This window comes from Schistocerca americana, chromosome 7 (genome assembly GCF_021461395.2).
Source record: "Schistocerca americana isolate TAMUIC-IGC-003095 chromosome 7, iqSchAmer2.1, whole genome shotgun sequence".
NCBI classification, from domain to species: domain Eukaryota; kingdom Metazoa; phylum Arthropoda; class Insecta; order Orthoptera; family Acrididae; genus Schistocerca; species Schistocerca americana.
This window is the reverse complement of record NC_060125.1, coordinates 534468876-534492406: the sequence shown is the minus strand read 5'-3', so window position 1 is coordinate 534492406 and position 23531 is coordinate 534468876. Positions and strand designations below refer to the sequence as shown.

Genomic DNA, 23531 nt, shown 5'->3' with positions numbered 1-23531 from the left:
TGGCGAATGTCTGCAATAACTTCTGGTGTGCAAACTGAAGGAATTCCTTGTCAGTTTACATTTTACGCAGATCCATAGGTGCACCGGTTTTTATACAGACTCTGTATTTCTCTCTTTGCTGGATACTTGACCCTGAAAATTTCAAGAGTTTCCTTAATCGAACCTTTTTTCATGTATGCTTCCACAGTTTCAATTCTTTGGTCTATCAAGAAATTAATTTTGCAGACTACAAAGAGAACAAATCATGCCTGTTGTCTGGGCTCCGAGGCATTCTGGGCAGAGAGGTTGAGACATCCAGCCTTGTGTGTGGAGTTTCGACGAAGATCACAATTTGTAGCATTGTCCCCAGAACTGATTGTGGCCATTTGGTTCTCGGTCAGGTGGAAGGACTGAACCAGAGACCGTGAAGGTTCGATGACGAGCTAGGCTGCGACTTCCTGCACTTGCGCCACAGGGTTGACAACTGAAGGGTTCCCCTAAATAGGTCAGGTGTGCACTACACATCAGAGGCTGTTACTCAGGTAGCTGACTGTGTGTGGGGTGCACACAAGGTGTTTTTAGATTAGGCAACTCTCCATTCAATCCAGATAATGATAGGAAAACCAGAAGTATCAGTGTAAGATCAAAAGATGTCTCTTCCACAGCCGGCCCCTGTGGCCGAGCGGCTCTAGGCGCTTCAGGTTGGAACCGCGCTGCTGCTACAGTCACAGGTTCGAATCGTGCCTCGGACATGGATGTGTGAGATGTCCTTAGGTTAGTTAGGTGTAAGTAGTTCTAAGTCTAGGGGACTGATGACCTCAGATGTTCAGTCCCATAGTGCTTAGAATCACTTGAACCATGTTTTGTCTCCCACAGGTGAGAGTATTAAAATCCTAATGGTAAACTGCCGAAGCATTCGCAACAAAGTACCAGAGTTTGAAGTGCTCACAACAAGCAGAGCAGCTCACATAGTACTAGGTACAGAAAGATGGTTGAAAACTGAAATTGATAGCAGTGAAATTTTTGGGGATAATTTAAGTGTATAATGAAAGAATAGGCAAGAGGAAAATGGGGCTGGTGTATTTGTCGCAGTAGACAAATAACTCGAATGCACCGAGATAGAAACTGAAGCTGCATTGACATTGTTTGGGCAAGACTCAGTATCAGTGGTGGGCATGAGAATTGGATCCTTCTATGTCCACAAGACATCTCCTGATGTAACCAAAAACTTTAAAGAAAACCTGAGTTCACTTGTATGCAAATTACCAATTGTATTGTAATCATTGGTGGACACTTAAATCATCCAACAATTAAATGGGAAAATTACAGTTTTTCTAGTAGTGAGCATGGTAAGACATCCTGTGAAACTTTACTAAATGCCTTCTCAGAAAACTACCTAGAATAGATAGTTAGGAAACCCACTCATGATGGAATTATATTGGGGCTAATGGCAACAAATAGACCTGACCTCTTTGGTGTTCGAAATTGAAAGTTGTGTCAGTGACCATGACACAGTTGTGGCAACAATGATTACCAAAGTACAAAGGACAACTAAAACAAGTAGAAATTACCAGATCTCCAGTTGCTTTCTAGTTCACCTTTACCTCTCCCCATATATTTTTATTTTTATTTTCATTTGAGCCTCATGTTACACTTTCCACATTCTAATACCATGTCACCCTCACAACATCCCCACGACGACCCCATTAAGTTTTATTTACATTCCTTCCGCAAACATGCCTTCGCCCTAGCCAGATTACGCTCCCATATTTTATTTACTCAGGCTTGTCTGACATTTGGCATTACCCCCAAAGGCCTCACACTTAAAGTTCCCATCTCTGGCTGTAACCCGTCTTTCCATCAGTCCCTATACCAGTTCAAAACTGAACAATCCATAGCCCTCACCCGCCTAATCCTTCACCTACACATCAACTCAGCCAATGAACACACCCGTCAACTCCTATCCTTAACAAAAGTCCTCAATCTTTCCTCTCCCACATCCACACCGGCTGTTCAGAGCATCCTCCTACAGGCCAACCGCAAATTAGAACAGCATGCCACCCTCCACCTCAAAAGACTATCCAATCTCCTGGTTTCCCAACTCTGGAAAGGCAATTCACTCACCCTCCACAACCTTTCCAGCAAACCTCAACCTCCTCTCATTGCAAACAGACCCAGTCTCTCCCACCTACTCAATCTCCCACTTCCAGCTCCACTCCCCCCAAAACCTCAAAATTCTAATCAACACAATCCGGAACCACAACACCCCAATTCAGTAGTTAACCTTTCCTCCAAACCTCTCTCCCAATCCGAAACCTATCCAAAGGCCTCACCTTCAGCCCTACTTCCAGATTCAACCAAACAGCCCTCATCAAAGATTTACTGTCCTACACTCGTACTCTCTGCTGGAAATATCACTTTGCCAGGAAGAAAAAGAACCCTGATCCTACTCCTAATGATCCAACTCCCCAAGACACTATCCAAATTGAACCCTGCCTGGAACAGTTCCGTCCTCCGTCACAGTGGGACCCACCTCCTCTTCCTCAAAATTACCCTCTCCAAACCTTCCAGGAATTTCTTGACTTCCAGCCTTGCCTCTCAATCCTTCTTAAAAAACCTTAATCCTACTCCCAACATCACCACTGCTGAAGCCCAGGGTATCCGTGATATGAAGGCTGACCGATCCATCGTCATTCCTCCGGTGGACAAGGGTTACACTACCGTGGTACTTGATCGTGGAGTATGTGGCTGAGGGACTGTGTCAGGTTTCAGACAACACCACATACAAAGGTTGCCAAGGTAATCCCATTCCTGATGTCCAGGCGGAGCTTCAGGGAATCCTCAGAACCTTAGGCCCCCTACAAAACCTTTCACCTGACTCCATCAACCTCCTGACATCACCGACACCCCGCACCCCTACCTTCTACCTTCTTCCTAAAATTCACAAACCCAATCATCCCGGCCGCCCCATTGTAGCTGGTTACCAAGCCCCCACAGAATGTATCTCTGCCTACGTAGATCAACACCTTCAACCCATTACATGCAGTCTCCCATCCTTCATCAAAGACACCAACCACTTTCTCAAACGCCTGGATCCTTACTTAATCTGTTACCCCCAGAAACCATCCTTGTAACCATTGATGCCACTTCCTTATACACAAATATTCCGCACGTCCAGGGCCTCGCTGCGATGGAGCACTTCCTTTCACGCCGATCACCTGCCACCCTACCTAAAACCTCTTTCCTCATTACCTTAGCCAGCTTCATCGTGACCCCACAACTTCTTCACTTTTGAAGGCCAGACATACCAACAATTAAAGGGAACAGCCATGGGTACCAGGATGGCTCCCTCGTACGCCAACCTATTCATGGGTCGCTTTGAGGAAGCCTTGTTGGTTACCCAGGCCTGCCAACCCAAAGTTTGGTACAGATTTATTGATGACATCTTCATGATCTGGACTCACAGTGAAGAACAACTCCAGAATTTCCTCTCCAACCTCAACTCCTTTGGTTCCATCAGATTCACTTGGTCCTACTGCAAATCCCATGCCACTTTCCTTGACGTTGACCTCCACCTGTCCAATGGCCAGCTTCACACGTCCGTCCACATCAAACCCACCAACAAGCAACAGTACCTCCCTTATGACAGCTGCCACCCATTTCATATCAAACGGTCCCTTCCCTACAGCCTAGGTCGTCGTGGCAAACGCATCTGCTCCAGTCCGGAATCCCTGAACCATTACACCAACAACCTGATAACAGCTTTCGCATCCCGCAACTACCCTCCCGACCTGGTACAGAAGCAAATAACCAGAGCCACTTCCTCATCCCCTCAAACCCAGAACCTCCCACAGAAGAACCACAAAAGTGCCCCACTTGTGACAGGACACTTTCTGGGACTGGATCAGATTCTGAATGTGGCTCTCCATCAGGGATACGACTTCCTCAAATCCTGCCCTGAAATGAGATCCATCCTTCATGAAATGCTCCCCACTCCACCAAGAGTGTCTTTCCGCCGTCCACCTAACCTTTGTAACCTCTTGGTTCATCCCTATGAAATCTCCAAACCATCTTCCCTATCCTCTGGCTCCTACCTTTGTAACCGCCCCCGGTGTAAAACCTGTCCCATGCACCCTCCCACCACCACCTACTCCAGTCCTGTAACCCGGAAGGTGTACACGATCAAAGGCAGAACCACGTGTGAAAGCACCCACGTGATTTACCAACTGACCTGCCTACACTGTGACGCATTGTATGTGGGAATGACCAGCAACAAACTGTCCATTCGCATGAATGGACACAGGCAGACAGTGTTTGTTGGTAATGAGGATCACCCTGTGGCTAAACATGCCTTGGTGCACGGCCAGCACATCTTGGCACAGTGTTACACCGTCCGGGTTATCTGGATACTTCCCCGTAACACCAACCTATCCAAACTCCGGAGATGGGAACTTGCCCTTCAATATATCCTCTCTTCCCGTTATCCACCAGGCCTCAATCTCCGCTAATTTCAAGTTGCCGCCACTCATACCTCACCTGTCATTCAACAACATCTTTGCCTCTGCACTTCCGCCTTGACTGACATCTCTGCCCAAACTCTTTGTCTTTAAATATGTCTGCTTGTGTCTGTATATGTGTGGATGGATATGTGTGTGTGTGGGGGGGGGGGCGCGAGTGTATACCCGTCGTTTTTCCCCCCTAAGGTGAGTCTTTCCGCTCCCGGGATTGGAATGACTCCTTACGCTCTCCCTTAAAACCCACATCCTTTCGTCTTTCCCTCTCCTTCCCTCTTTCCTGATGAAGCAACCTTGGGTTGTGAAAGCTTGAAATTTGTGTGTTTTTTATTGTGTCTATCTACCAGCACTTTCTCATTTGGTAAGTCACAGCATCTTTGTTTTTTATATATATATATTTTCAGTAAAGTATATAAAAGATCTGTAGTGTCGTATCTCAGTGAGGAACTTGAAACTTTTAGCACAGGGCAGGAGCATGTATTGGAACTCAAGTTTATGTGAATAGTTGGCCATGCAATGGACAGATATGTACCCAGTAGAACAGTTCATAATGGGAGGGAACCTCCATGGTATACAGTCACTGTAAAGAAACTTCTAAAGAAACCGATATTACTGCATAATAGGTGTGAAACAAAGCATAGGGCTATAGATAGAGAGATGCTGAATGAAACGTGTTTAGCTGTCAAGAGAGCAGTACGTGATGTGTTCAGTGACTGCTGTAGCAGAATATTGTCAAGCGATCTTTCACGGAACCCAAAGAAATCCTGTTCATGTGTGAAGGCTGTTAGTGGCACCAAATGTAGTGTCTAGTCCCTAGCAAATGAGGCAGGAACTGAAATTGAGGGTAGTAAATCAAAAGCTGTGAAGTTTAACTTAATTTTGAAATGTTCCTTTACAAAGGAAAACCCAGGAGAATTGCCCCAATTTAATCCTTGTACCACTGAAAAGATGAATGAAAAAAAAAAATTAATGGCAGTGGTGTTAAGAAATAGCTGAAATCATTAAAATTGAACAATGGTCCAGGCCCTGATGGAATCCCTGTCAGTGTCTGTACTGAATTTTTGGCTGAGTTAGCCCCTCTTATAACTATAATCTATTGGAGATCTCTCAAACAAAAAATCGTGCCTAGTTCTTGCTTAAAGGCGCAGGTCACAAGTGTCTACAACCGGGTTAGTAGAAGTGATCCGCAAAACTACCATCCAATATCCTTGACATTGATTTGTTGTAGAATCTTGGAACATATTCTGAGCTCAAACATGATGAGGGATCTTGAACGGAATGACTACCTCTGTGCCAACCAGCATGGATTTCGAAAACATCGATCACGTGAAATCCAACTCGCACTTTTATCACATGACATACGGAAAGCTTTGGATCAAGGCAACCAGGTAGATGCAGTACATCTTAATTTCCAGAAAGCATTTGACTCAGTACCACAACTATGCTTATTGTCAAAAGTATGATCATATGGGGGTATCAAGTGAAATTTGTGACTGGATTGAGGCCTTTTTGGTAGGGAGGACATAGCATGTTAGCTTGGATGGAGAATCATCATTAGAAAGTAACTTTGGGTGTTCTCCAGGGAAGTGTGTTGGGAGCATTTCTGTTCATGTTGTATATTAATGATCTTACAGGCAATAGAAACAATAAAATTAGGGCTTTTCCAGATGATCTAGTCATTTATAGTGAAGTGATAACTGCAATAAGCTGCATAAATATTCAGTCAGATCTTGATAATGTTTCAAAGTGGTGCACAGATTGACAACTTGCTTTAAATGTTCGGAAATGTAAAATTGTACACCTCACAAAATAAAGAAGAAAAAAAAACTATAGTGTCCTATGACTATAATATCAATGAGTCACTGTTGGAATCGGCCAACTCTTATACTTTGTAGGGATATGAAATGGAACAACAACATAGGTTCAAAGTTCTGCAAGTTCCGCAGGAGAGCTTCTGTAAAGTCTGGAAGGTAGGAGGGGAGGTACTGGTGGAAGTGAAGCTGTGAGGACAGGGCATGAGTTGTGCTTGGGTAGCTCAGTTGGTAGAGCACCTGCCCGCGAAAGGCAAAGGTCCCGAGTTCGAGTCTTGGTCCGACACACAGTTTTAATCTGCCAGAAAGTTTCATATCAGCACACACTCCGCTGCAGAGTGAAAATCTCATTCTGGAAACATAGGTTCAGTTGTAGGTCCACAGGTCGTGGTCTAGTGGCTAGCGTTGCAGCCTCTGGATCACGGGGTCCCAGGTTTGATTACTGGCCAGGTTGGGGATTTTCTCTACTCGGGGACTGGGTGTTTGAGGTGTCATCATCATCATCATCTTCATCATCAATTGGGACTCTGTATGGGTGTTGATGACCAAGCATTTGAGTGCCCAACAAATCATCATCATCACCATCACCATCATCATCATCATCATCATCATCATCATCATCATCATCATCATCAGTCATGGGTAAAGCAGGTGGTAGACTTTGGTTTATTGGCAGAATACTGGAGAAGTGCAATCAGTCTGCAAGGGAGATTGCATACAAATCACTCGTGCAACGGGCTCGAGAACATTGCTAAATTGTGTGGGACCCATACCAGATAGGACTAACAAAGGATATTGAACATATACAGAGAAGGGCAGCATGAATGGTCACAGGTTTGTTCACTTCTCGGGAGGGTGTCACAGAGATACTGAATTATCTGAACTGGAAGACTCTTGAAGATAGATGTTAATTATCCAGAGAGAATGTATTAACAACTTTGTTAAACGGCTTTAAATGATTATCAAGAAATGTATTACAACCCTATAGGTATCATTCACATAGGGATCCTGAGGATGAGATTAGAATAATTGCTGCATGCACAGAGGTATTCAGTCGGTCATTCTTTCTGTGCTCCATACATTAATGGGATAAGAAGAAACCCTAATTACTGGTACAGTGGGACGTACCCTCTGCCATGCAGCTCATGGTTGTTTTGAAGAGTACAGCTGTAGATGTAGATCTAAAGAAATGTCTAACTTCACTGATAATGAAGTAAACTGAAATGCTGACAGAAGAATGCTAACAATCGAATGTTACATAAAACTGTCCACTATTGTAGCTATTTACTCTATTTCAGGAGTCGAAATATTACATTTGGGCAAAGGGCAGGTGGGCTACTTTTAACTGTGGCACCCAGTAGGATGGAGCTATAAACAGAAAATTAAGAATGAGTTCAGACAAACACTCATATGCTGATGAATGATAGGTTACATACTGACACACTTAAAAGCTTAGGAAAAAAGCCAGTGCAATTAGTGATCTTTTAAGTGTGTCTGTGTTCCACTCGCCTTTCATTGGGAAGTGATTTGTTGCCTGTTCTTTTGAATTCTTTTTTGTTTACCTATGTTCCATTAATGAAATAATGATCTTCCAAGAACTGTGAACATCCTTAACTTTCCAGCTACTTTTTTCTGCTGCAAAACTGTTACAAGAAACACTGCAAAAAATATGAGAAACTTTGTAAGTCGGTGCAACTTTGGTGACAAGGTAACAGGAGAGGTAGCCAGTGTAGGCTGTTGTCTATTAATTCCCATTTGACAACACTGGGAATCTCCCCAGGTGCTAGATTCCAATCCAGCAGATTGGTGCATTCTCAGACAGAATTAGTATGAGATGCCCCGGCGGTAATTGTGACGTGTTTGCGTCATGGCATTCCTTAAGTGGCTCACATAGGATCTATAATGCATTGGTAGAGACCTGGTGAAGTCTTCACAAATCTCAGGTGACTAAGATGTTGTCACTTCATGGAAATGCTTTAGGGTAGTGGAATGTAAATGAGCTGCAATGACAAGCACCCATATCGACCTGTTGGAAATAGTGCCTCTTACACAATGTTCTGTTTATTAATAAGGATTTTCTATGGTTCAGTTTCTCCACCTGAAAGGCTTGTATGACAGTATTATGAAAAGGATAAATTACTACTCACAATGTAGCGGAGATGCTGGCCTCAGCAACCAGAGACTATATCATGTGTGTGTGTGTGCTGTGTTTGCTTAACTGTGTGCAGGTATGTCGTCTAATTCTGAAGAAGGCCTTTCTGGCTGAAAGCTTACTTGTTTCAAAGTCTTTTTGTTGTGCCTAGCTGCAACTCACCATCTCCACTATATGTTGAGTAGTAATCTATCCTTTTCGTAATACTGTCATTATTCCATCCTGGATTTTCCATTGTTTGATTTTGCTTAAAGTATTGTGAGTAATGTTATTTCATTCATACTGCTGTGTTCCACCAAAGGATTTCTTAAGGCTGTCAGTGCCCTCATGTTTGCAACTGCTTTTGTATACCACTGCGATGTAGTACTCCTGAAGTGCCCATTTTGCCAGTTGACCCAACAGAGCCTTCAGACTAGACAGCCAGAATAGTGAATGATGGTCAATCACAGTGGTGATTGATTAGACAAATAAATGTGGTCAGAACTAGTTGATGCCACAAACAATGTCAAAGTACTCTTTCTCAGTTGTAGAGCAGTTCATCTCAGAGAGCACTCAGAAAGCAAATGCTAACACCTTTTTAGCGCCTTCTTGAATTTGTGTTACAACTACATCTATCCTGTGACTGCTAGTGTTGGTATGAAGTTTTGTGTACTCATTCCCGCCACACAGTGCTAGGACTGGAGATGATGTTAGTAACACCTTAAGGACAAGGAAAGACCTTTCTCGCATCTCATTACAGGAAGATTTGGAGTCTCTCTGCCATAGCTCTTGGAGGGTAGTTGTTTAAAAATTGGCAGCAGTACGAGCACATTGTGAGAAGACTTCTCACATCTCAAATGTGTCGAGTAGTCTGAAAATCTGTGGCTATTTTTATTTTTTCTGGATCAGGACAGACTCTGTCACCATTAACTAGGTCCCCCAAGATTTATTTCTTGGGTGATGATGAGGCACTTTTTAGATTCAGGAGTAGGCTTATCGTCATCCAGACAGCAAATACGAATCACCCCTTTAAAGTATTATTCATCATGCAGTGGAATGTGGCTAGAACATTACACAGCCCAAACAGCATAGCTTTGAACTCTAAAATGCCTCTTGGAGCTGTCAAGACAGTCTTTTTCCCAACCAACATCATCAGCCTTAATTTGTCAGTAGTACCCATAGTTCAAAAATACTTTGCTCTTTTCAAACAGTCTATGGTGCCATCAATGTGCAGCAACAGGCAGGTAGACCTTTTTTATCATGATTTTGTTCAGTCACAAGTAGTGAACACAAAAACACCATGTGCCATCCTTCTTCTTCACAAGGACCACAAGAGAGGAGCCATGACTCACAGAAGGGTCAGTGATGTCATCTTGCAGCATCATCTGTACTATCTCACAAGTTATGCATTGTTCATCCAGTGAAATCTTTCATGAGTGCTGGCTAAGAGTTGGCTGATCCCCATTGTTGTCACTGTGTTTTATCGTGGTCTTCTTGGTCTGTCTTTTATCTGCTTTGGATTTGAAAGAATCTGAAAATTGGTGCAGAACAGCTAATACTCACCGACATTGTTCCTTGATCAGCCTAGATCCTATTGGCAGTCTGATAGTAGCTTGCTCCTCTGCATTTTCTGTAGTCATAGCAGAGCACAATTTTTTGTCAATGGCACTGAGCTGCCCTTCCTGGTCTTGTTGGGATGTTTCTGCACAAAGATCTTTAGGGAAGAGCTGTGGCTGCTCATGACAGTCAGTTATCCACTGGTCTTCTTGACCACATACAGTTCTTAAGATCATTGCTGGTGTGGAGAATTCATTTGTGAGCCTGAGTAGCATTTTGCAGTTGACAAAAGCTTCACAGTTTCACTGAGTGTCTAGATTGATGATTGTGATACATCTTGTTGAGACAATGGGATAACATCATCCTCAGTACCAGACAAATGTCCAGAGCAATATTTGTTATGTGTGCTTGTTGGAATAGCTTCATCAGTCTTGAGCTCTGATCTTCCACCATTAATAACAGTTTGCAATGCCTGCAAGAAGCCTCATCTGAGAATAACATTGTGACTACATTCCATCATAGCAACAAATTTGAAGTGCAATTTTCTGTCATTGATAATTATTCTAGCATTATATGTTCCTGTCAGCTGGATCTATTTTCCATTTGTAACAATCATTTTCCTGTCCTGGAACATAATCATTTGACATTGCCAAATAAGAAACACCTATTTCCATTAACACCTGGACAAGTTGGCCATCTACGACAACATTAATGAGATTTACTGACATCTTGGTAATTGTCACACTGGCAGGATTTTCATCCGTGATGGCCCCACTTCACTTAGTTTCTCTAAATTCAGCAGCTAGGCGAGTGGCTGGTACCTCTATATGGTGACATGGAATGGCAACGACTTGTTCGTGGGGAGGGGGACAGGAGGGGGGGGGGGGGGGGGCAGTGACCTTGTTCAGGGTACGGCAATGGGCTTTGTCCCATAGATCTGACATTTGTGATTGATATGAACTACTGTCTTCTTTTCTACCTTGAGTATGAGCGAGGGGAATCATCATAGTCTTCCTCAATTGCCATGCACTTTTGGGAAACATGTCATGTCAGGAATCAGCCATATCATTTTGTGTGATCCTTTTCCATTGCATTTCCTCAATACACTGGCACTGCTTGATAAATTCATCTGTTGTAACATCCTGTACCAAAAGAGCTTGGTACATGTCCTCTGTGAACCCTTTCATCAAGTATGGGAATTTGTCAACTTCTGTCATATTTGGATTCAAGATGTGGGATAGGGCCAATACATTTTATATGTGAGATTGTGTTGTTTCCACAGAAATTGGATCCTGTTCTTGAATTATTCTTCTGCTAAGCAAACTTGCTCCTGATTGTTGTGAAATGTTTCCTTCAGTTCACTCTTCAATTGTCCCAACTATTAATTTTGTCTTTGTTCTTGAACCATTGCTATGCAGTGCCATCTAAGGTAAAAATGCACTTTTGGGAAACATGTCATGTCACCTCACCTCCTTTCAGCCATTTCATTGGATTCTGCCTTGCATCTCCAGAAAACACTGATGGATGCCTGATAAACAGCTGAAATACTGCTGTTTTGGAATCCATTGGTCTCCTAAGCATTTGAACCTTGTGAACAATGAACTGCATGTATTTCAGTTCCAGTCGATGTAGGTGACAGCTTATATGTTGCCTATTTGCAGTCATGGTGACATAGATGTTTTGTAGCCCATGGCATCTTCACCAGTGTCTTTTTATAAACACAATGAAGTCCAGATCCAAAAGCAGGCTCATTTAATTAAGTACAACACTTACTACTGAAAGCACATTTATTACGAACACCACCGTACAGCCAGAGCAGAACTGAACTCTTGGACGGAGAATGCTGCTATTGGTACAAACATCGAATATTCCAGAATAGGCAAACATTACAAACATAAAAAATTTTGAGAACCATCTAGAAAAGATAAATACTAAACAATAATTCGCATGGCTAAATGGCCCATTTTTAATTGGATGCCACTTTGGTAACTTGCATGTTCTTGAACCAAAGGCACCTTGTGTTCCCAGGCTGTCACCTAACCAAGTTCTAACTGGGCCTTGGGTTGCTTAACTTCATTGCTGTTTAACTGCAGGAATTGAGCATGAACTGGTGCATCTAGTGTGGCAAGATATGACTACTAAAGAATAAATATTTTCTGTGGATCAGATTTGAACTGGTGATCCACAGCATGTCAGTTAGTGAACTAACTGCTGCTTCACATTGCTTGCAGCACACATCTTTTTATATGAGATGTTACTGCTGCCTCTGCCTCTCACCTGCGCACAAGAAAGTGGGTGAAGAGGAAATGGGAAGGAGGGGGGAGGAGGTGCAGCCAATAAAATCACACACATTTCATTTGCGTTCTGATTTATTTGTGGCTCTGACAGTTCAGAGATAAACATTTCATTATGAAATATGCTTTACATGCAAATTTGTACCTTACACTGCTTTATTTACACTGTTGCCTCTATTGTTGTTTACCAAGAAGGTGGATGCTGTGGTAAAACACTAGATAATCATTCAGGAAGACATTGGTTCAAATCTCAGTCTGGCCATCCAGATTTAGATTTTTCCATGTTTCCTTAAATTGCACAAGGCAAATACTTTGAAACTGATATAGATTACCTTCAATATCCTTCCCAATTCAAAGCTTCCTCTTTAATGACTTGCTGTTTATGATATGTTAAACCCAATATTCCTTCCATTGTTACATGCTGTGAGACAAATTATTGAATAACTTCATTAAATAAATTTCCTGTTTGCGACAATAATTGGCAGCTTATGACAGTTGATTTCACTCCATCACTGTCGTGGACAATCAACTCTCATTCTGATAAAATGTTCATACCCTTAGCTCACCTTGTTAACAGTTTCCAAGAATTTTTCAATACCGTTTGATGTTCGCAAACTTTGTTGTTTATTTTGAACATTTGCACACAGATGTCAACCATTTATTTACTAATTGCTTGTTTGTCAAAAGCCTCATAGACATATTGCTGGATATCACTTGCTTTTATGTTTCGTGCATTCAAAAATAAATCACTTTGTTAAATGTGTGTTCCAAGCAATCTAGCCAAACTTCTCCATTGGCTGCTATACCTCAATATTGGCAGCATTCATCCATGCAACTTGTTTTCTGGATGAGCTATCATATGATGTGATCCACCATAAATTTACTTGTTGAACCGATTTAAGAATGAAAAGTGCAGGCTCTTATAATTTATAGTAGACTGGCATTCAATTAGTGAATAGATGGCAACAAATTGACCAAGTTATGTTGGAAGTAAAACCTATGAACCAAATGTAAGGATGAGTTGATAAAGTGGGGAAGTATCAGTCTTACTTTTGTACCTTGTACACTGATGTATATCATTTCTTTTTTCTATGTTTTTCAGGCCAGGAACATTTCCAGTTGGTTGCTGAAGATGTGGAGACTGTTGTCTGAGACTGTGCTAACATTGGTTGCTCAAGACAAAAGAAACAAATGGACCAAGATTGTTACTATGGCTTTGAAGATTTAATGAATGTCACTGGACCAATAATCATTATGTAACTCGAACAGAACTGTGTAGCAGAACTGAAGAGTAGGAAATTAGAAATCTGTATTTTAAGGCTTGGTGATCTTCATTTTGCAATCAGTTTAAAGAAAATATAGACTAAAAGTTGATATTTCCGCTGTACAGACTTTTATACAAGTGAAAAAAAAGAAAAAAAAAAACCAAGATACACATATATTGTTCATATTATATGAAGATGGAAAAAGTGCTCTGTGTAATATTCTTTCACTACATTTGAGAAATATGTGGGTACAGTGGTTTTGTGTCATATATATTTTCAAATCATATAAACTGATCACCAGTGTAACACAGGTTCAGACAGTGAAGATGATGTGTCATACAGCACTGTCACCGATTATTAGATGATTGTGTCAACAGAAACTACATACAGTGATGTAAAATAACTTGGTAGTTTAACCATCATATAGATGTTAATAATATTAAAATAGCCTGTTTTTTTCCAGTGTGTTCATAATGTTTCTCTTCTGTTTGGTTAAATGTACAGTAATAAGCTAGTAATCCTGAATTCTTTGTTGTGAACCATAAGCAAAACACAGTGACTTTCATTTAATTTCACTGTGGATTGCCACATGTGCTTTTTTTCATAAAGTGCGTAGTAAATACAAGAGGAATGAGTTCAGCTAGTCATTTTAGGAATTGGTCCCTAATATCATTATGTTTGGCTATGTTATGTGGAATACGAAATTGGGCTGCTGATACTCACAAAACTCGAACCGAAGATCCATGATTAGCTAGAAGTGACTAACAGAAATAAGTTATTGAAGTATAAGGGAAGTTTAGCACTACTTAAAATGAAAAGAAGGAATAATAATTGCAAAGAAACAATACTACTGTGCATGCATCGTAGGTATGCTAGAAGTTACAACTGTTGATTCGTGAGAAAGAATGTGTGACCAAAACATTATATAGACTAAAAGGAGAGGGAGAGTCATACTATTCGTTTGTTTGAAATAATAGGAAATTACGAGCAATAACTCAACAATGACAGAATTGCTGGTAAATTGGGGCATCAGCAAAAATATTTCTCTTGTTTCTCAACACATTACTGAGTACATATGTGTGGTTTTCTGTTCTGTTGTCTTGGAACTACCTGCTGCAGTTGTACATTAATTATGAAATGCTTGAGCTGGTGCGATATGCAGTTCTTGGGAAGAAAGTAATATCGTTGAAATCTCATGTTGTTCATTAATTAAGTTGTAAATATTTGTACTAAAATTATAAAAGTTATTTTATAACAGGTACATTAATTACGGGAAGTAAATCAGTATATTGAAAAGTTATCACACTGCATAAAAAAGACATGATAAATGAAGTAGACTGTTTGGGATGCATGTAGTATAGGGATGGTATTACTAAGGAATCTTTGGTGTAGTGAAGCATGGTATTTCAAGTATTCCTTTGTAAGAAATTGTGCACTGGAACAGTTCAACTTAAATCTGATTGCTTATTGAGCACTTTAGCTGTAGTAACAGTTTGCTATAAAATCTGAAAGATCTACTGGTTCCATAGTAACTTTTTTAAGATGAGTAAAATTGACAAATGACAGAAAATATTTTTAGCTTATGTTCCCATATATTAAGCAGATCATCTTACATGATGTTAATGACAAAAACTGATATTAATGGACTAATTTGCAAGGTACAGTTTGTTGGCAAAGTTAGTTGTTACTAAATTGTTCAAGACTACTTTAAAAGCCAGAGATTTAGGATGTTTTGTTGAGAAGTAAGTAAACTGCTTCACTTTAATTTTATTTGAAATAGTTTGTAGGAACTAAAATCTTCTCTTTTGAAGAGAATAATCACACATTCCTGTTTATAGTCAATTTTGTGAAATGTAAATATTTATTGTTACATCTGTTCTTGTAACATAGGCGTATAAATAGAGTATAATAATGCAATGAGACACCAAACGCTTTTTGAACTCAGAGTGCAAAATATGTTATCTATTTTTACTTCTATATATATATATAAATAAACTTTAGCTCTTGTACACTGTTAGAGAATGGACTTGTTCTATATAAATAAAAGAAAGAGCTAATGGCCTTGCACCTGTTTAAAATTAAAGTATTCTTATGAAGGTAGAGGAGCTTCTCATAATGAGTGAGATACCAATACAATAAAAACATTTTATTACATCCCCTCAGAAAAATCTAATGGGATAAACCCATGTATGAAGTAGTTTCTTTGAAACCTTTATCATAATTTATATTGTCTAATAATTAATAATCATGAATGCAATGCAGAGCCATTGGACTATGTTAACAATGGACTGTTTTTAGTACACTTCTGAAGAAATTTATATAGTTTTTCTGAAAAGACATGAGAAAGAACTGTAATTCTTCTTGCTTAACTTATCATTTTATTTCTGAATTTGATTACTGAAGACTACATTGTTTGAAATACCTGAAGTGTTATCTAACTGCAATTACAATACCTGTTGCCACAAATAAGGAAAATGTATCAATAATTTTTTCCCTTGTTAAGTTAGCAGGCATGGAACTAATGCTGCATTGTGTTGAAGTCAGAACTTCTGTATATAATTGTCAATTGTGTAAAAAAAGAATATACTCACATCCTAATTGCCTTGTAATTATAAATGTTTCAACTGTTTATATGTATGATTTATACAAAATTAGTAAATTCTGTAAAGTTAAAAGCAATTATTGTGGACAACAGCGTAAAACTGTAATATATGTATACTTGTAATTAAATACTGTAGCACACATCACTGTAATACACCAGATATTATTTTCAAAATATCAACTTAGTTGCCTTGGAAAATACTTTTTTAAAAATCATCCAATTTCTAGAGGATTAGGCACTGCATACATATGCTCAATTTCTATTAACTAATGATAGTGTCTTGAAACAGTTTAGAAAAATACTGTAAGAAGGTAATTTCTCTGCAACAGAGAATTGTGCTTTAGTTGAAAGAAGTGGCACATTTCAACATAAAACAAATGTTTTGTTGTTGAGAAAATGTCAGTATTTCATGAATAATGTCTATACAAGTGATACATGTCTTAATCATATGTGCTTATCAAAAATAACTATAGATAGTGAGAAAAAATGTTGTAGCAGTATAATTAAGTTGAACTGGATTTTAGTTGAAAAATCTATATTACTTTGTTTTATCTTATGGTTCAAATGAAAGCGTATAATCTTTTTTCTTTGTCTATTTCTGTACTTACAGGGGGTGCAAATTAATTCTGAAGCTACTTTGCTCTTTTGTATGCAAGATAGCCATTTTATGAGGTTTACTCTATTTTAAGAGGAAATGCTTGGGATCTAAGTTTTGTGTTCTTGTGGGTGTTTGTTATTCTAGTCGATTGCAACACTGTCTTGCCAATAAGAGGCTGTAATTTGTTTTAACTTGCTTGTATTTATTTTTATATGGATTTTTCTCATTTATGCGTTTTTTCCATGGGTTTTGCACTATTCTTGGATATGCCTCAGGTATCTAAACTTGTTTTTTTTGTGTACTTATATGTTCCTTTCATTGCCAATAAACAGCTACTATTGAAACCATCATTACTGCAACCTTTTTTTCCTTTTAAGTACAAAAAGTGATTTCCTGCTTGGGAGTCTTATTACCTGTTTAATAATCCCACTCCAGTTAGAAAATTATGTTCTGTTTCATGATGATGACTAATCTAATATTCTTACGAAATTGCCTTACATTGCATTCAAAAGAGAAGAAAATTAAAACAAACAAGTTCTAACTGTATGGATATGAGCAGTAGAATAGCTTTTTGAGACTAACACATGTATCACTTGTGTAAACAAATTATGAATATAATGTGTGTTTCCTTTAAAAGAGAAAAATATAGTGCAAAGAAGTCTGTATTGTGTGTGTAATTCAGAAAGTGTGTAAGTTTATATAATAATAGAAACTGCTGTACTATCAGTAAACAGAAGCTGTATTTTATACCTGTAAATAATTGTTAGTATGATTGACTAGTAATTATTGTGCTTGATGTTTATGTGATGCTGCTGACCTGTCGATATTTCTCCTATCAGGGTTTTTTTATCTTGATACACAGAAATGCTATATAATCTGTATCCACTATTTACGGAAGTGTAATACTTCTAAGATATTATTTTTCTAGGAATCTATGAAACTAAACTCTTTAACATATTGTCTATAAATCTGAATTTTTAAACATTATACAAGAACTGTAACCAAGCTTAAAAATAATCTGGCAGTTTATTATCCTTTTTTTTTTAATTTCAGATCTTGATCCTATGTAAGTCCATCAGCTAAGATCTGTTCAGAAAGTAGAAGTTTATATATGCACCATTGCTTCTTTTATGTGCTCAATTTTCAACATTAATCAGTGACACATATTAATTTAATATTTGTATATGAGATCTTTTTTCCTAACTCATATCAGTACCACACAATTAAAGAGCAATAGAAATGAATTAATGTGTTGTGATAAATTAATTTGTTGCTGCAACCTGTCAGTTTTCTTTGAGAAATAAGTTTAAATAAATGTCACTTATTGAGATAGCTGGAAAATGATACAGCTAACTAACATAATGCTCGTGTAATCTCATTTCATTCACTACAAGGTGGTCATGCTGTAAAGCACCTCTGCACATAAAGAGAATCAAGAATTTTTATTCATCATTGATCATTTTACATTGAAACAGGCTTCATTATTGTTGTATAATACAGGATGTGGTAATACATACAGGTATATAATAATAAAATAATGACAGTTAACTGTAGTATACATATTAAACACTGTAATAATAAAATATGTTACAGGTAGATTTCCAAGAGCCAGTGTCCATAAGTTATACTGTGATGTAGTACAGTACAGACACTGTGCAATAGTAATTGGATAGTGTATACAAGACATAATTATTCAAAACAAAGAAGAATCATTACACAAAACATAAATATACCACATAATGATACAGCAGACAATAGGAAAATTTGTTAAAAGCTAACATCCTCCTAGAGCATCTCAAAGAATTCATTAATATGGTGAAATTGGTGATCTGATAGCCAGCTGCACTATTTAATTTAAAAAAATTTTATATCCATAGATGAAACATAGATTGGTAATTTGTTGACAATTTTGAGGGGTTCACTTTGTGATAATTTCCAGAATTCATTAATATGGTAAAATGGGTGATCTGATAGCCAGCTACACTATTTAATTTTAAAATTTTTTAGATCCATGGATGAAACATAATTGGTAATTTGTTGAAAATTTTGAGTGGATTCACTTTGTAAGAATTTCCAGTTCTTGCTAACCTGTGCCTTGGTATATCTAAATTAGCCTTAGCTCTGGTATTGTATTTGTGTGAGTTCCTCCCCTGGCAGCAAATTCAGGAATATTATTTTTGACATAGAGCATCTACATCTACATGGTTAATTTGCAATTACACTTAAGTGCCTGGCAGAGGGTTCATCGAACACATCTAAGTCTAAATGTATAACTGTGAGTATTCTGAGCATGGAAAAAGAGGATGACAGCGCTCCATGTGTAATTTTTACACATTGGACATTTTTTTGTATTTTGAAAATATTCTTGATGTGAGGGGTAGTGTCCCCATACCATCAGACCATATGACATGTGTGACTGGAATAGTCCAAAGTATGTCATTTTAAGGTAATCCACAGTCACTAAATCCCTTATCTTCAAAATGAGGTATGACACCCGAAATATTTTTTTGCATACGTGATGGGTATGTTCCTCCCTGCGGAGTTTGGAGCCAATGTAAATACCTAAAAGTTTTACTGACATTTTATATTTCATTAGACATTCCCATTAGGAGTTATTGGGTTTATCAGGGTTATACAGGCATTCATTAGCTGAAAACCAGTCCAAGGCTGTATCAAGAGTGTCTTTTTTTCACCCTATTCACATCTGGAATTCTCCGATTTGTGGTAAGTAGCATTGTATCATTGGCATAACATATGACAGAATGAGTGTGTTATTAGGCAAATCTATGACTGCTGCAATGAAGAAGAAGGGTCGAAGAATAGATCCTTAAGGGGCACCTGTGCTGATTTCCACTGAGAAAGAATTCATGTTTCTGACTGAGACAAAATGTCTTCTGTTGCTTAAATAAGACTGCATCACAGCTAATGTGCTCCCATTCACCCTACAAAACTCCAGCTTCCTTATTAGTATGTCAATAGGGATGCAACAGAATGCTTTGCTTAGGTCATCTGATAGTACTGACACCATGCTTTTGTCTTCAAGAGCTGTTGAAGTTTGATCCACAGGTTCCAAAATGGCTGCTGTTGTGTTTCTCCCCTTATGAAATCCAAACTGATTGTTACATAGGAGATTGTGTTTTCAAAGCAGCTGCTTATTTGTATGTGTAGCAGTGCCTCAAATATCCTTGAAAAATATTGCCTGCTCTGTAGCTTTGGGAAGTTGTTTGTCCCCCTTTTTTTTAAGAAAAACTGGTATAACATTTGATACCTTGAGTGGTTCTGAAAATACTCCAACTTCTACACTTTTATTAAAAATAAAAGCTGGTAGTGTAGACACTGAGAGTACTGGCTTTTTGATTATGTAATTCAACAACCAATAGCAGTCCATATTTTTAGAATTTGGAAATAGCTTTTATATAATCAGCTGATGTGATAATACTCCATTGAAATACATGGTCACCTGGCAGTGGGAATCAGTCAGGTCCATTGCTGAGGAACTTATTGCTTTAATATTGTTTCCCATTTCTTTAACTGAGTTTTCAAAGTAGTGATTTAATCCTTGGGATCTAGCAGAGCTGCTTGTGTGCATTTGGTGTGTCCACCTGATTATTTTTGTCAAGCTGCCTTGCATTTATTGGCGGCCCTGTGTATATAGTTTTCCACTGCTGGTTATTTCCCCATGAGGAGCTTATTTAGCTTTGCAAATGTTTTTGAGTTTAAGATGGGACCTATAAATGTTCTCTCTATGTTCTGTCCTTTCAGTACAGGCTTGCTTATGCATCTGGTACAGTATAAGCATGTTTTCTCTGATTTCCACATGTTCTTCGTTCAGCCTTTCATTTTTAAGAGCATTTGGAAATCGTAACTTTTTTACTGGAGAACAAGAATACCATAAATCTGTATATTTCTTAAAAAATTATCAAAGATGTACTGTAAATAGGACACGTTAAGTTGCAGCTCTTGGCCACAGCCTTCATCAGCAAAAGAGAAAAACACACCATTCGTACACACAAGCAAGCACACCTCATACACACAACTGCCAACTCCAGCATCTTGGGCCAGATTGCTGCTGGAGTTGGCGATCACTAGACCACGGAATTTTAGGTCGTAAGAAAGTGTGTTTTAGGCACCTAAAATAGGATCCTTCAGTAGTTCATTTAGGCTATATAAAACCTAAAATAGGCTCTAATAAAAATGATGCAGAGAAAATAAAAATAAATTAAAATACACAGTGTTGTTAGTATGAACATCTTATTAGTCATTAAAACAAGGAGAATGAATATTTACACAGTTACAGAGCACACCAATCTACAACATTAATGTTGAACATAACTCCAAATATTTTTGAGTTCCTGCAAGATAAAGATCTCCGTAAAAAAGAAGTGGCCATGGTATAATTAATACATTCGTAGTTTCACATATTCTGACCATAGTTGGCTTCACAATAAACGGCCAAAATCTTTTCTAGGTTTTCTAGTGAAAAACTGTGGCGCTTGTCAGTCAGAATCAATTTATACTCTGGAAAAGAACATTCTACATCAACAGATGTGACAGGGGCATACTTCATTTTCAGCGCATGTTGGACAGGAATGCTGCAGTTAGGAGTGCTGGATTTTCCACTAAGTATGTCGGCAGTTGCACACAACTCCTTCAGGCAAGTGTTCTGCAAAACCGTTTGCATTTTTGCCCGTACTTTTCCCCTACTTCACCTGGCGCTCCATTAATTTTCATTTTGACTTCTTTAAGCAAAGAAATATTGTTGTAGATAGGTCTTCCTGAGCCTTCTAATTGTGAAATTATTCTTGCCATAAATGTGCAGTGGGCCCAAATGTAAGATAAGTCCCGTTTTAAAGAAGAATCTTCGAGTAACTCCATTGCTGCAGTTACGGATGCAGCATTCTCCGGTATATTTTCAACCACCTTCTGGACAGCTGAGAGATGCGTACTATAGTACTCTGCTGCTATCAGCCACGTGCCCCAGCGGGTGACAACAGGCTCTGGCAGCAATGGGACATCTGGAAGCTGTTCTTTGAATACCTGTATTCTTGATGGTGCCTTAACAAAAATTGTCTTCGCGATAGATATTACTTTATTTACTTTAGGAAATTGTAGCCTTACTTGCTCTGCTATGCGGTTGATCCCATGCACTACACAAGTTACGTGCAGCATCAATTGGGTATAATACTTTTAATAGTTGAAACGCTGCTATCATGTATGCAACAGCATCAGTGACGGCCAGAAGCACATTATTCTCATCCTCTCCGTTTGGGTGTAGCACCTTAAGCCCATTGTTCATAAACTGTGCTATTGTTTGTTCATTAGTTTTTGCTAATAATCAGGTTTGCAATGTAACGGCCAAGACTGTCAGTAGTTTCATCCACAGAAATCCATATAAAAGATTCTCCAACATCATCTTGGATTCTGTGCAATGCAGCATTGTAAGCTGAATCCACATAATTCTTACGCAATTATGACTCTGCAGGAATAGACTGATGGCAGTACTTCTCAAGAAAACCTCTGAAAGTAGGGTTTTCTGGTTTCCGAAATGGGTTGTTTGCTGCCACAAGTGCAGGACACAAATCACTGCATAACTTTTTTTTTTTTTTCCTCTGAGGATTTCGTTCAACATTAGCTTTATGTGCGATTCCATCTGCATGCTGAGTTAAGTGAGATTTCTAAACACTCGAAACCTAATACGAGAGAAAAAGGAAATGCAGTTTAGAATCGCATATAAAGAGTATTTCGTATTACTAAAGGATAGCGATAAAAGAGAATCCTAAGTGACAGGAAAATAATAAGAAAAACATCAACTAACCTCCTTGTTGCATGCTTGGCAGAAAATAATTTTCCCATCTGTTGTATAATGCGGAAAATCTTGCAGCTACTGCCTTATATGAGTAGACTTTGAACTAGCTGTTTTCGGCATGGCGTAGTATTCTCACACAGAAACTAGAATTTAATTTGCACTTAGAACGTCAGTAACACTTAACATGTCGGTCGCTACACAATGTACTGATTTGTTTTCACTGGGAAAAAGTGAGCCGGCCGAATTGGCCTAGCGGTTCGAGGCTCTACAGTCTGGAACTGCGAGACCGCTACGGTCGCAGGTTCGAATCCTGCCGTGGGCATGGATGTGTGTGATGCCCTCAGGTTAGCTAGGTTTAAGTAGTTCTAAGTCCCATAGTGCTCAGAGCCATTCTTTTGAAAAAGTGAACGATGACCTGTTTTTTTCTTCCTTTTACTGCGGTGCATGGGAGTGGTAGGGGAAGTACCATACTCGTTGCTGGACATATGGCACAAAGGCACCTGACAGATGACCGCCCCTTCTGAACAAGCAAATGGAATCTAGCGTTCTTCAGATGAAAACATCTCACTTCTGGCAAATTATTTTTCGAACTGGAAAATTCACGTATAATACCTTTCACGAAACAGAGTAGTTTGATAGGACTGCCTGTAGACAGCAGCAAGAAAATGCGCGAAGCAATAACTTAGCTATAGAAGGCGTCAACGATTAACATTGTGACTTTTTAATCCGTACTCAGCTTAAGGCCTATGAAACCGTTTCTTTGCGAAAATACACAGCTGGCCAGAATCCTACGTACGAAATATTTTCAAATATAACATTTAGTACTCCCAAGTTCGATTCTAATGTGAAACTCAAATCTTTGACCGGTTCCCATTCGCTCACCGAAGTTAAGCACTGTCGCGCTCGGCGCGTACTTGGATGGATGACCATTCAACCGTGCCGAGTGCTGTTGGTAGTAAGGCAAGCAAAGGAAT

The 23531-nt window shown here is 39.0% G+C and overlaps 1 protein-coding gene across 4 annotated transcripts in view; it reads left to right on the top strand.

Annotated features, from left to right (window-relative positions):
- The window catches only part of LOC124621858 (eye-specific diacylglycerol kinase), a 637666-nt gene extending 623917 nt beyond the window's left edge, over window positions 1-13749 (top strand). For all 4 annotated transcript variants that reach the window (XM_047147315.1, XM_047147314.1, XM_047147313.1 and 1 more), the window contains one exon: window positions 13389-13749. In XM_047147315.1, the coding sequence (XP_047003271.1) occupies window positions 13389-13438 (50 nt within the window). In that variant the 3' untranslated portion in view covers window positions 13439-13749. The remainder of the gene's footprint in view (window positions 1-13388) is intronic.
- The last annotated feature ends 9782 nt before the right edge of the window (window positions 13750-23531 follow it).